Below are 14,826 nucleotides of genomic sequence, written 5' to 3'. Positions count from 1 at the left end.
TCCAATTTATTTCTATTATTTAATTTGTATTGTTCTTTTGGTATCCTTTGTTGAAAAGCATATCAATGCTGATTGGTGGCTGCACATGTATGCGTCATATTATTGACTCGCCCATGTGCATTGCTGTTCTTCAACAAACGATACTTAGAGAAGGAAGCAAAATAGATAATCAAAGAAAGTTGTTTAAAATCTTATTCTCTATCTAAACCGTGAAAGAAAAATATTGGGTTTCATGTCCCTTAAATGTACCTTTTAAATACTGACAGGGGTTCAGAAATCGTTAGCTGACGAAAAGAAGCACAAAATTTTGATCATCCTCTTAGTTACCAATGGTCAGACGAATTTCCATTTTTCGTAAAAAGCCTTTCCGTAGTTTGTCAATCATTTTGTTCTTTTAAACAGAATATTTCCTTCTTCATTAAGAACCCAATTGATACAGCTATGTTATAATACTTTACTATAGCTAACACAATCTAAATATTACAGGTGTCTGGGCTTTCTACATGGGTGGGACATAAAATGGAACCACTGAATAGTCTGCCAGTCTGGATCATTGTGCTAGTTGTCTGTTTAATGGTAACAACTGTGACCGAAGTGGCCAGCAATCCAGCCACCATCACAATATTTCAGCCAATTCTTTCTTCGCTGGTAAGTTTTCATTTTCTGCAATAGATACTTCATAAACAGGCTTGTTTAAATAGAAACGCAACTTGTTAAAAACAAAATACCCCACACACAAAATAGAAAAATAGTCAGTTTTATCATTTTATAATCTGTAATGCTGAATAAGGAGTGCAGTGTTTAAAGAAAAAAAAAAAACTTGAATATTTGCTTTTATTAATACAATGTTTTGTATATCAACTGTTAAGGGCATATTGTGATGTTACTGTAGGGATAAAAAACAGACTGACCACAAATTCTCCCTTTTGTAGGTCTCATTGTGTAGTTGAGATTAGAATCATGCAATGTAATTTGAACAGTTAATTATTCTGTTCACATCCTGGAATTATATTTGTCATATTTAAGAGCAATTTGAAAGGAATTTTTTTTTCTCCAAATTATTTTTTTCTTATGACCTGCACTAAAATACTTTTTTTAATTTATTTTTTTAAATGTTATTACACAATATTAAATTGTGCCTTTTTTTGTTTTTCGACTGTTAAAGGGACAGTAAACGTACAGAATAATGTTATATAATTCTGCACATAGTGCAGAATTATATAACATTATCTTAGCGGTAACTTCACAAATTACAAGCATTGCCAGTTTTTTTTTAGTCTAAAGTTGGACTCCGCTCCAGGCTCTACTGAGCGGGTCTTGAATTTCCAAAGCACTTTTCGCGGGCGTGCTGGCTAGTCACAGCACGCCCGATCGCGCCATTAGACTGAATGTAGCTCACTCCCGCTACTAGACCAGAGCGGGAACGAGCTACATTTAGTCCAATAGCGCGATCGGGCATGCTAAAACTAGCCAGCACGCCCGCGAAAAGTGCATTGGAAATCCAAGACCCTCTCAGTAGAGCCTGGAGCGGAGTCCAACTTTAGACTAAAATAAAACTGGCAATGCTTGTAATTTGTGAAGTTACCGCTAAGATAATGTTATATAATTCTGCACTATGTGCAGAATTATATAACATTATTCTGTACGTTTACTGTAGTGGTTTTTTTTTCTTCTCTATACTCAATTTACCAATGAAGAATGTCAGAATGTAAAATTGTAAAATGTAGTTTCAGTATTTAAGCAAATCTAAATTTGTCTGTTTCTGATACTCTCTCTCGAAATGAAAAAACAAACAAAAGAAGCTACTGTCACAAATGAAAGCATATATTTCTAAATGTTTGTGTATACTATAACAACAAAATATCTGCACACAAAATAAATTTTTTAGTTTAACAGTGCAGTGACACACTTGAGTGTTATGTTTTTTACCAATTAGCAACAAGTATAAATGTGCCCCTATGCTGACTAACAAACCACAATGTAGAATGTTGTAGGGTCATTGTTCTGTAACCTTTAGTATGCACCACAGCCTGTTTGTGAGCAGTTGGAAAACTCAGGTTTAAATTAAATTAAATTAAAGTAAATCTAGACTAAATAAATATATAGTGTATCTTACATTTTTTTACTATGCATAATTGAGCATTTTATGGTGAATTAAATTGTGAACGTAATGTCCCTTTAATTCATCCTTAAATAGGGTTGCCACCTTAACCATGTTTTCTTGGACACTTATGAGTTACACATGCTGCAGGATGTGCAGGGAGGAACATGTATTGTGTTTCTGGACAACACTATTCATATTCCTCCCTCCACACCCTGCAGCATGTGTAACTTATAAATGTTCTGTATTTTAAGGGATGGCTGGCAACCCTATCCTTAGATGATACACGTTAATAAGTACTGTTATAAACCTTTAAGATTTGCAATTATTTGATTGATTGTGAGTTTGAGAAATATTATTAATCAAAGGAGGTGCTTTGTATGTCAACATCACTTGTGCTAGTTATTTAATTATGCAATGCTTAAAACCTCCATAAATTGGGTCACATACTATTCTTAGCCTGCTCATGAGGATGTAATATTTTAAAATGATAAACAATTTGGAATTTGGAAGAAACACAAAGTGAATGCTCAAATTTTCATTAAAGGGACAGTCAACTTAAATTTTTTTATTGTTTAAAAAGATAGATAATCTCTTTCTTACTCATTCCCCAGTTTTGCACAGACAACATGGTTATATTAATACACTTTTAACTTCTGTGATTACCTTGTATTAAGCCTCTTTTGACAGCCCCCTGATCACATGACGTTTATTATCTATTGACTTGCAGCACCTGGGTAGCGCTTGCTGATTGGTGTCTAAATATAGCCACCAATCATCAAGCGCTACCCAGATGTTGAACCAAAAATGGGCCGGCTCCTAAGTTTACATTCTTGCTTTTTCAAATAAAGATACCAAGATAACGAAGACAAATGGATAATAGGAGTAAATTAGAAAGTTGCCTAAAATTGCATGCTCTATCTAAATCATTAAAGGGACACTGAACCCAATTTTTTTTCTTTCGTGATTCTGACAGAGCATGCAATTTTAAACAACTTTCTAATTTACTCCTATTATCATTTTTTCTTCGTTCACTTGCTATCTTTATTTGAAAAAGAAGGCATTTAAGCTTCTTTTTTGGTTCAGTACTCTGGACAGAACTTTTTTATTGGTGGATGAATTTATCCACCAATCAGCAAGAATAACCCAGGTTATTCACCAAAAACGGGCTGGCATCTAAACTTACATTCTTGCATTTCAAATAAAGATACCAAGAGAATGAAGAAAATTTGATAATAGGAGTAAATTAGAAAGTTGCTTAAAATTGCATGCTCTATCTAAATCACAAAAGAAAAAAATTGGGTTCAGTGTCCCTTTTAAAGAAAACAATTCTGTTTAGTATCCCTTTAATTTACTTGCTCTGTTTGAAGTGCTCTGCCGCCCTCCAAATGTGCACTCTTGTGTATTACTTCAGTATCAGTTCTGGATTGGCTGCACTCTTACACTAATACTCTAGAACTAAACTATCCCTTTAAGGTAAATGAATCACAGTCACGTCTTTTAATGAGTTCTACATTGTCAGTGGTTTTTATGAATGAACTAATTATGTTTTCGTTTCACCACAGGCTGAAGGTATTGGCGTAAACCCACTGCTTGTTATCATCCCTGCCACTATAAGTGCCTCCTGTGCTTTCCTTTTGCCTGTTGCTAATCCTCCAAATGCAATTGTTTTCTCTTATGGACACCTGACTGTACCAGACATGGTAGGTAAACATTAAAACCCATTTGTAAAGAATTTTAAATAACTTTCCAATTCACTTTCATCATCAAAATGTGCACAATCTTTTACTAAGCATGTGCAAGAATTCATGTATAATATTTGTGATTGGCTGATTGTCAGCCGTAAAGGACCAGCTCAGGATTCAACCCAACTGCTAGCGTGAAAAGTAAAAAACACACGCTAGCACACTGAGAAATATCCTGGACGTGACCCACTCAGGATTGAAGAAAGCAAATGTCCTTTTAAGAAGATAAATAAACTAAGTGAAATTCCTTTAGCAAGTAATAAAGCAAATGTCCCTTTAAGCAGGTTAGTAAATAAACAAGGATTCCTTTTAGCAGGTTTGGATAAGCAAGTGTCCCTTTAAGCAGGTTTAGTAAACAAACTGAGATTCCTTTTAGCAGGTTTGGATAAAGTAAATGTCCCTTTAAGCAGGTTAGTAAATAAACAAAGATTCCTTTTAGCAGGTTTGGATAAAGCAAATGTCCCTTTAAGCAGGTTTAGTAAACAAACTGAGGTTCCTTTTAGCAGGTTTGGATAAAGTAAATGTCCCTTTAAGCAGGTTAGTAAATAAACAAAGATTCCTTTTAGCAGGTTTGGATAAAGCAAATGTCCCTTTAAGCAGGTTTAGTAAACAAACTGAGGTTCCTTTTTGCAGGTTTGGATAAAGTAAATGTCCCTTTAAGCAGGTTAGTAAATAAACAAAGATTCCTTTTAGCAGGTTTGGATAAAGCAAATGTCCCTTTAAGCAGGTTAGCAAACAAACAGAGATTCCTTTTATCAGGTTTGAATAAAGCAAATGTTCCTTTAAGCAGGTTAGATAAAGCAAATGTCCTTGTATGCAGGTTAGGAAAACTGGCAGAGAATATTCAGGCAAGGATTCAGGCAAGGGAGACAAAAAGAATTACTCACACAAGTCCGGTCCGGGAGAATGAACAGAGAAAACAAACGGGCGCCAATTCAGATCTCCCGCCGAGATTTGAAGGCAGGGAGACTCTGACGTCAGGAGGAGAGCCAGATACCGCGTCACGTTGCTAGGCAACGTGACGTGATACAGAGGGGATCTGTGAGCCGCGGCGACACGGCAATGAGCAGATCCAATTCATGACAGCACCCCCCTCTCAAGGACCCCTCCGGGGGACAGGACCAGGCCTAGCAGGATAAGCTTTGTGAAAGGCTTTAATCAAAGCAGGGGCGTGAACATGCCGGGCTGGTTCCCAAGTCCGTTCCGTGACCGGATAACCCTTCCAATGGATGAGATAGTATAGTTTCTTGCCACGAAGTTTGGAATCCAGAATGTGAGCAATCTCAAACTCAGGCTGTCCCTGTACCAAGAGAGGCGGAGGTTTGGGCAGAGATTTAGAAAATCTATTAGATTTCACCGGTTTCAGGAGAGAAACATGGAACACAGGGTGAGCTTTGAGAGTCTTGGGAAGAGCAACTCGATATGCAGTAGAACAAACTTGACCCAGTATTCGGAAAGGACCCACATATCGAGGCCCCAATTTGATAGAAGGTTGTTTGAGATGAAGGTGACGAGTAGAAATCCACACCTTGTCTCCAGGACGAAAATTAGGAGCCTTCTTCCGTCTGCGATCAGCAAAAAACTTGTATCTTTTAGAAGCTTTGGAAAGAAGATCACGTATTTTACGCCAATGTCGAGTTAATCTCCGAGCAGTTTGATCAGAAGCAGGATTTTCAGAAGAGGAAGTATACAGAGGAAATGTTCTGGGTTGAAATCCATAAGCTGCAAAAAAGGGAGAAGACTGAAGAGATGAATTGTAACGAGCATTATGGGCCAACTCCGCTAAAGGAAGATAACGAGTCCAATTAGAATGATGATGGTCCACATAATGTCTAAGGTAAGTCTCCAGACATTGGTTTACTCTCTCGGTTTGACCATTAGACTGTGGATGATGAGAGGTTGATAAAGAGATTGTAGTGCCAAAATGTTTGCAGAGCCATTTCCAGAACCGAGAAACAAATTGTACCCCTCTATCGGAGACGATGTCCAAAGGAAAACCATGTAATCTCACGATATGCAAAAGGAAAAGCTCAGAAAGTCCCTTGGCAGATGGAAGACCAGGCAAAGGAATGAAATGGGCAGACTTCGTAAACCTGTCAACCACCACTAAAATAGTGTTGTTTCCGGCAGAAAGAGGAAGGTCTGTAATAAAATCCATAGATAGATGGGTCCAAGGCTGGTGAGGAATGGGTAAAGGTTGAAGTAAACCAGAAGGGAGTTGACGAGGAGCTTTATTTGTAGCACATTGAGTGCAAACTGAGACATAATCTTTAACATCTTGAGAGAGAGTAGGCCACCAGACATACTGTTTAAGATTCCGAGTCGTGTTACTGACGCCAGGATGTCCAGAGAGAGGACTATCATGAGCCCAATGGAGAATCTTAGGACGGAGACGTTCAGGAACAAATAATAAACCGTCCGGAGATTTAAAGGAAGAAGGAAGATCCTTTTGAGCAGACTGTAACTCCTGTAAACAAGAGGTTGATAATTGAGCTATGACTTCTTGTGGATGAAGTATGGTACCAGATTCTGGAGTAGAGGTAGATTGAAACTGCCTGGATAAGGCATCCGCTTTTATATTCTTAGAACCAGGTATATAGGAAAGATTGTAATTAAAACGTGAAAAGAATAAAGACCAACGAGCTTGTCTGGAATTCAATCGTTTGGCAGTTTGGAGATAAAGAAGATTTTTATGATCCGTGAGTATGGAAAATGGAAAGGTAGTACCCTCCAACCAATGCCTCCATTCGTCCAGAGCCATCTTGATGGCTAATAATTCCTTATTGCCAACGTCATAATTTAATTCAGAAGAAGTAAATTTCTTGGAAAAGAAACCTACAGGATGAATCTTACCCGTGTCAGGTATTCGTTGGGAAAGAACAGCCCCAGCAGCAACAGAAGAAGCATCCACTTCTAGGATAAATTGAAAATCCGGATTTGGGTGACGGAGTATGGGTGCAGAAGAAAAGGCCTTTTTGAGAGACTCAAAGGCCTTAATAGCCTCTGGGGACCACTCTTTACAATCTTGCCCCTTTCTAGTGAGTGACGTGAGAGGAGAAGTAATAGTAGCAAATCCTTTGATAAATTTCCTGTAATAATTGGCGAAGCCAAGAAACCGTTGTAGAGCCTTAAGAGAATCAGGTCTAGGCCAATCCAAAATGGAAGAAAGTTTATTCGGATCCATTTCAAATCCAGATTCAGATATTACATAACCCAAGAAGGGTATGGATTTTTGATGAAATGAACATTTCTCCAATTTGGCGAATAGATGATTGTCTCGTAACCGTTGCAAAACCTTCCTGACATGGTGTACATGATCTTGATAATTGTGAGAAAAAATTAAAATATCGTCAAGGTAGATAATGACGAAGGAGTTCAAAAAATCCCGAAAGATCTCATTGACGAAGTGTTGAAAAACAGCAGGGGCATTACACAGCCCAAAAGGCATAACCAGATATTCATAATGCCCAAATCGAGTGTTAAAGGCTGTCTTCCATTCGTCTCCCTTGCGCATGCGAATAAGGTTATAAGCACCACGAAGGTCTAGTTTGGTAAATATTGTAGCTCCTTGAAGATAAGTGAACAGTTCAGGAATAAGAGGCAGAGGGTAACTATTCTTGACTGTGATTTGATTCAAACCCCGATAATCAATACAAGGTCGCAGTCCTCCATCCTTCTTTCCCACAAAAAAGAAACCAGCCCCAAGAGGAGAAGAGGAAGGTCGAATAAAACCTCTAGCCAAACTATCTTGGATATATTCCTCTAAGGCAACATTCTCTGGCCTTGAGAGCGGATACGTCTTGCCACGAGGGTAGGTTGCCCCAGGAAGTAGATCAATGGGGCAATCAAAAGTACGATGTGGGGGAAGACGTTCTGCTTCTTTCTTGGAAAAAACATCAACGTAATCTTGATAAGGTGTGGGTAACGACCCAGAGGTGTCAATAGTGAGAGCAATGGTGAGAGGCACTTTCGTGGGAATCTGAAGACACCTATTTTGACAAGTATATCCCCAGGAAATGAGTTCGCCTTGAGTCCAGGAGAATACAGGATTATGTAACTGGAGCCAGGGAAGACCCAATATTATGGGAAATTGAGGAGTCGAGATTACATCAAAACATATTGTCTCTGAATGAAGAATTCCAACAGAAAAGAGAATGGGTCTAGTAGCAAACTGGATAAGTCCGGGACCCAAAGGATCTCCACTAACAGTGGAGACTGGAATAGAATATTCCTTTTTGCTTAATGGAATAGAGTGAGTAGTTACAAATGTGGAATCGATGAAGACTCCTCCAGCACCAGAGTCAATAAGAGCTTGAGTATGAATCCTGTCTCCTCCAATTTGAAGAGTAACCGGAACAAAAAGTTTATTATTGAGGGAATGAGATCCTATTTGGCTTAACTTAGTTCCCTGGACAGAAGTTAAGCCCTGGCTTTTACCGGTCTGGTAGGACAATCTTTTAATAAATGTCCTTTAAGGCCACAGTATAAACACAGTCCAAGAGATCGTCTCCTCAGACGTTCAGTTTCAGTTAATCTAATGGTGCCAATTTCCATTGGTTCAGTCTGATCGGAAGGTGGAGAAGCGGGAGTTAAAGGGTTAGAGATACGAGGTACCAGACGAAAAGGACGATTAGAAGCTTTCTGATTTCTCTCTCTTTCTTGTTGGCGTTCGCGGTATCTGGAATCGAGACAAATACAAAGATTTATCAGAGCCTCTAGAGATTCTGGGATTTCACGATAGACCAACTCATCTTTGAGACGTTCAGAGAGTCCTTTGCGAAAAGCTGCTCTAAGAGCTCCCTGATTCCAGGTAGTCTCAGAAGCTAGAGTGCGAAATTCAATGGCATATTGAGATACAGGTTGACCACCTTGTCGTAAGTCTAGAAGAGAAGCTTCAGCCGCGGCAGACCTCCCTGGCTTATCGAAGACATTTGAAAAGACAGAGAGAAATGTATCCACATCCTGGAGTATTGGATCATTCTTTTCAAGCAAAGGTGATACCCAGGCTAAGGCTCTACCTTTCATTAAGGATATAAGGAAAGTGATTCTAGAGGAGGGAGTTGCAAAGAGAACTGGACTATTCCGAAAATGAAGGCGACACTGATTCAAAAAACCCCTACAATCCTCAGGATTCCCATCATATTTGTCCGGAAGAGGTATCCTGGGACTGAGCTGAGCTTGTGTCTGATTGGTAGGATTCGTAGGGGGAGAGGGATCCAAAGGAATAGGATTAGGAGGTATAGGAGCAGCCATATTCTGAAGTAAAATAGTTATCTGATCCAACTTTGCGTCCAAGGATTGTAAGTGGGTAGCATGAGATCCCAATAACTGTCCCTGGTGGGTCACGGCCATGGATAATTCAGTGGGGTCCATTTTTATGGCCCGTTTGTAATGTCAGCCGTAAAGGACCAGCTCAGGATTCAACCCAACTGCTAGCGTGAAAAGTAAAAAACACACGCTAGCACACTGAGAAATATCCTGGACGTGACCCACTCAGGATTGAAGAAAGCAAATGTCCTTTTAAGAAGATAAATAAACTAAGTGAAATTCCTTTAGCAAGTAATAAAGCAAATGTCCCTTTAAGCAGGTTAGTAAATAAACAAGGATTCCTTTTAGCAGGTTTGGATAAGCAAGTGTCCCTTTAAGCAGGTTTAGTAAACAAACTGAGATTCCTTTTAGCAGGTTTGGATAAAGTAAATGTCCCTTTAAGCAGGTTAGTAAATAAACAAAGATTCCTTTTAGCAGGTTTGGATAAAGCAAATGTCCCTTTAAGCAGGTTTAGTAAACAAACTGAGGTTCCTTTTAGCAGGTTTGGATAAAGTAAATGTCCCTTTAAGCAGGTTAGTAAATAAACAAAGATTCCTTTTAGCAGGTTTGGATAAAGCAAATGTCCCTTTAAGCAGGTTTAGTAAACAAACTGAGGTTCCTTTTTGCAGGTTTGGATAAAGTAAATGTCCCTTTAAGCAGGTTAGTAAATAAACAAAGATTCCTTTTAGCAGGTTTGGATAAAGCAAATGTCCCTTTAAGCAGGTTAGCAAACAAACAGAGATTCCTTTTATCAGGTTTGAATAAAGCAAATGTTCCTTTAAGCAGGTTAGATAAAGCAAATGTCCTTGTATGCAGGTTAGGAAAACTGGCAGAGAATATTCAGGCAAGGATTCAGGCAAGGGAGACAAAAAGAATTACTCACACAAGTCCGGTCCGGGAGAATGAACAGAGAAAACAAACGGGCGCCAATTCAGATCTCCCGCCGAGATTTGAAGGCAGGGAGACTCTGACGTCAGGAGGAGAGCCAGATACCGCGTCACGTTGCTAGGCAACGTGACGTGATACAGAGGGGATCTGTGAGCCGCGGCGACACGGCAATGAGCAGATCCAATTCATGACACTGATGACTGTCACATGATTCATGGGGGATGGAAAATAGAACTAACTTTTAAATTTGTCAGGAAATAAAATCTACTACTCATTTGAAATTCAAACTAAGTACTTTTGCATTTTCTTGTATTTGTAAATTTGTTGATTATGCAATTCTACTGTGTTTAATGGTCCCTTAAAGTGAAAGTCAACCATAGCGTTTTTGAAATGCTAGGGTTGACTGTTGAAACAAATAAAGGGCACTTTAATTCATGACGTATAAGATACTTCATGTAGAAAGTGCCCTTATTCGTTTCAACCGATCGCTGTTCTTAACTGCTACAGCAGCCCACGGCTAAAAAATATTTTGCTAAGAGGTGACGTTTTCACCTCTTAGCCAATAGCCGTGCGGTAAATCCGGCTCCCTAGGGCGCCAAACCAGATTTACCGCACGGCTATTGGCTAAGAGGTGAAAACGTCACCCCTTAGCCAAAAAATTGTTGGCTGTGGGCTGCCGTAACAGCTAAGAATGGCGATTGGTTGAAACGAATAAAGGCACTTTCTACATGAAGTATCTTATACGTCATGAATTAAAGTGCCCTTTATTTGTTTCAACAAAACGCTATGGTTGACTTTCACTTTAAAAGTAAGACAAGCATATAGCTCGTTTTGTCACTGATAGGTCTACTATTTTTCTTACTGTAGGCCATTATAGTGACAAAATGACATGTTCTAATACATTCGAGCATGTAATTTAATCACAAGTGACCCTGCAACACCATGTATTTAAGTTATTTAAAGTACTGCTTGGGAGCCACACTGATGGTCTTGAATGGAAACTGTAGCTGATCCAATCAGCAGCGTTAGTCGCACAGCTGGGTCATGTGATTAGTAATGCTGATTGGATGAGCTGCAGTTTCTGCGTGGGACCCTTTGCAGGGATTAAACACAGCTTTACAATGCTATTAGTGATTAAATTACAGGATCTGACACTTTAGTGCATGTCATTTTATTACTGTAATAAAGGGACATAGAATGTAAACTATACACTTCATTAAACTGCAGTGTCATATCTGAGAAGTATTTTTTAATTAATAATGCAGGGTTTTGCTGTCAAATTAATATACATTTGATGCTTTTTAATTCATTTCTAAAGGACACCTGTTAACCAATCACAACCCTACCCATATGGGTGTGGTATTTATGTGCATGGTAGTTCACAAGTGTTAGAAAAGAGATAAAAGTGTTTACACTGTAATCTCCTATCCTTTTCTGTTCCCTTCAAGTTATGTAGCAGCAAATACTGCTCAGTTAAAGGCACAGTAAAGTCAAAATTAAACTTCCACGATTCAGATAGAGCATGTAATTTTAAACAACTTTCCGTTATCAAATTTGCTTTGTTCTCTTGGTATCTTTTATTTAAGAGTAATGTTGCAAAACACTGCTGCCATAGAGTACTAAAGAAATTATAGTGGGGTAGGAAGGGGCGCTGAACCACAATCTGGAAATGTATATAACTTAAGACCTTTGCATTAATTTATATTTAGTTGGGGTAGAGAATACCAATATTAAATCTTATATGAGGTGTGATGGTAAAATAAAATAAAATAATATAATATAATAATCTTCTATCTTTTAGTTGGGGTAAAGAATACCAATAATAAGTTCAAGGTGTGATGATAAAATAAATTAGTATAATAATCTTCTATCTTTTCAGTGGTAATATAATGTGTGCTGCGTAGAAAGCTACTTAGTGAAAGTGTTAATGAAAGTGTTAATCTTTTAGTTAGGGTAGATAATACCAATAATATGAGGTTCAGGTATGATGATAAAATTAAATAGTATAATAATCTTTTCCTGTCAGTGTTTGATATATCAGCTGTCCGGGTCTGCAATAGAATCTTGAAAAAGGCTCTGTTGCCGATACGCGTTGATCCGCCCTACAGCTACAGACAAACTTGGCACCCAGGACCGTTGTCTCTAACAGGAGGTTTGAAATAAGAAATCCCTGTTAGTTAATGTACAGCGAGAGGAGCCACATACTGAAAAATATTTAAAAGGAATGAAGTGCGCGCACTTAATTTAAACAAGGAGAACCTCTGATTAGTCACAAAGAACCCATGTGACTCTATTGCCGAACCGGACAGCTGATATATCAAACACTGACAGGAAAAGTAAGAATACACGGAGGAGCATTTTTTATACATAAAGGTACTGTGTGACATCTCTAATTGGAAACTATTAAAGGAACTACAAAAAAGGAAAGACTGTGGGTAAACACCTGCTAGGAAAAGCCCTCTATTTAAAGCTTGCAACACTGTGTTTAATAAGACACACAGCATTTTGAAAACACTGATTACAGACTATCAATACAGAAAGGCGTATCATTGTTTTTACCATTGGTTCATACTGGTGTATGAAAGCTAACTATACTTATCAATCTGCAATGGTTTATTGTTACTGTATCAACCTATCCTAGGAAAAGCCCTCTAATTAAAGCTTGCAACACTGTGTCTAATAAGACACACACCACTTTGAAACACCTGTTACATACTACCAACACAGAAAAGGCTTATCATTGTTTTCAATATTAATTCATACTAGTGTTTGAAAACTTACTCCTCTTATCAATTTATAGTGGTTTATTGTTACTGTATCAACTTATGCCTCTACTAATTTTTACTTTATTATATGCCCATCATCTAACATATTAGCAGCTATTGGAGTCTTTTCTATCAGAATTGTAGTTTTAAATTAGAATTGTAGTTTTTAATGCATTTATAACACCGGTGTTATTAAGTTTTTAGAATCTAATTTTTAGAACATTACTGTTTAATATTTTATTGCTATTAATGTCTGTAAGGAATTTTTATTTCTTAGTATGAACTTACTTAATAAATTAACATTATAACACTAATCTGCATACTATCCCTTTTTTCTCATTTTTAATTAGGATCCATATTTTCTACCTAAAATCTAAAACTTGTGAGGATCCCTAGTTCCCAGTACTAATTTAATCACAAATATATTTAACTAAAGGTATATTTTTTTGCACCCCTACTTTTCACTACAACAATTATCATCCATACTGCACATATACTATATACACAGAAGATCTACCTGGTGACATAGAGTCACTTTAAACTTACTGCTCTAACACTAATTTCACACCTATTTACTCTCACAATTTTTTTAATTTTTTTTATTTTTAAACCTTACATAAACAAGGAGAAATGAGCATGTTTTAACTTTCATTAACACTTTCACTAAGCAGCTTTCCACGCAGCACACATTATATTATCACTGAAAAGATAGAAGATTATTATACTATTTAATTTTATCATCATACCTGAACCTCATATTATTGGTATTATCTACCCTAACTAAAAGATTAACACTTTCATTAACACTTTCACTAAGTAGCTTTCTACGCAGCACACATTATATTACCACTGAAAAGATAGAAGATTATTATACTAATTTATTTTATCATCACACCTTGAACTTATTATTGGTATTCTTTACCCCAACTAAAAGATAGAATATTATTATATTATATTATTTTATTTTAATTTACCATCACACCTCATATAAGATTTAATATTGGTATTCTCTACCCCAACTAAATATAAATGAATGCAAAGGTCTTAAGTTATATACATTTCCAGATTGCGGTTCAGCGCCCCTTCCTACCCCACTATAATTTCTTTTTTTCAAAAACTTTAGGTGTAGTCACTTGTGAGAAGACTACACTAGTGAAGGAGGCTATATCTGGAGTGAGTTAGATTGTTCAAATTACCCTATCTATAGAGTACTAAAGACACGTGCACACTCCTGAGCTCTTATGAGCCTACCTAGTTCGACTCTTCAATAAAAGATACCAAGAGTATGAAGCAAAATTGATAACAGAAGTAAATTGGAAGCGTGTTTAAAATTGCATGTTCTATCTGACTCATGAAAGTTTAATTTTGGCTTTACTGTGCCTTTAATATAATTTGTTTATATTGAACTTCATACCTATACAATTTCATGAATCACATCACTATTATTATAATCCCATTGCCCTTGCTAATTTGTTAAAGTCCAGTAGAGGGATAATACAAAGGTTTGACTAAATAATGGCACAGACCTGAGTAATGCCCAATAAGAGTTCATGGTAAATAGCATACCGATTTCTTTTTACTTCCTCACATTATTTTGTATATGATAGTTCTTTTTATACACAGGTACAAATCCCTAAATCCAGAATTATTATTTTTATATACAGGTACAAATCCCTAAATCCGGAATTATTATTTTTATATACAGGTACAAATCCCTAAATCCGGAATTATTATTTTTATATACAGGTACAAATCCCTAAATCCGGAATTATTATTTTTATATACAGGTACAAATCCCTAAATCCAAAATTCAAAAATCCAGAATTATTCTGAAATCCAGACTTTTCATTGATATAATTTTTTTTTACAAATAAAATTATTAAAAATTAAACTTTTCCACCCTCCAGTAAGTCACAATCTTCTCTGCTGTGTTTTTGATTTGTTTGTTGTGTTCTAAAATGATAATAATAGTCTTTATTTATTTAATACAACAAATATTTATGATTACAATACTTTATTA

At 37.0% G+C, this 14,826-nt stretch overlaps 1 protein-coding gene across 1 annotated transcript in view; it reads left to right on the top strand.

Annotated features, from left to right (window-relative positions):
* Window positions 1–14,826, top strand: part of LOC128666040 (solute carrier family 13 member 1) — a 135,003-nt gene that overhangs the window by 116,802 nt on the left and 3,375 nt on the right. Inside the window, exons 14-15 of the mRNA XM_053720405.1 lie at window positions 487–648; window positions 3,667–3,804. Of these exons, the coding sequence (XP_053576380.1) occupies window positions 487–648; window positions 3,667–3,804 (300 nt within the window). The remainder of the gene's footprint in view (window positions 1–486; window positions 649–3,666; window positions 3,805–14,826) is intronic.

This window comes from Bombina bombina, chromosome 7 (assembly GCF_027579735.1).
Source record: "Bombina bombina isolate aBomBom1 chromosome 7, aBomBom1.pri, whole genome shotgun sequence".
NCBI lineage: Eukaryota > Metazoa > Chordata > Amphibia > Anura > Bombinatoridae > Bombina > Bombina bombina.
This window is presented reverse-complemented; position numbering and strand designations above follow the sequence as displayed.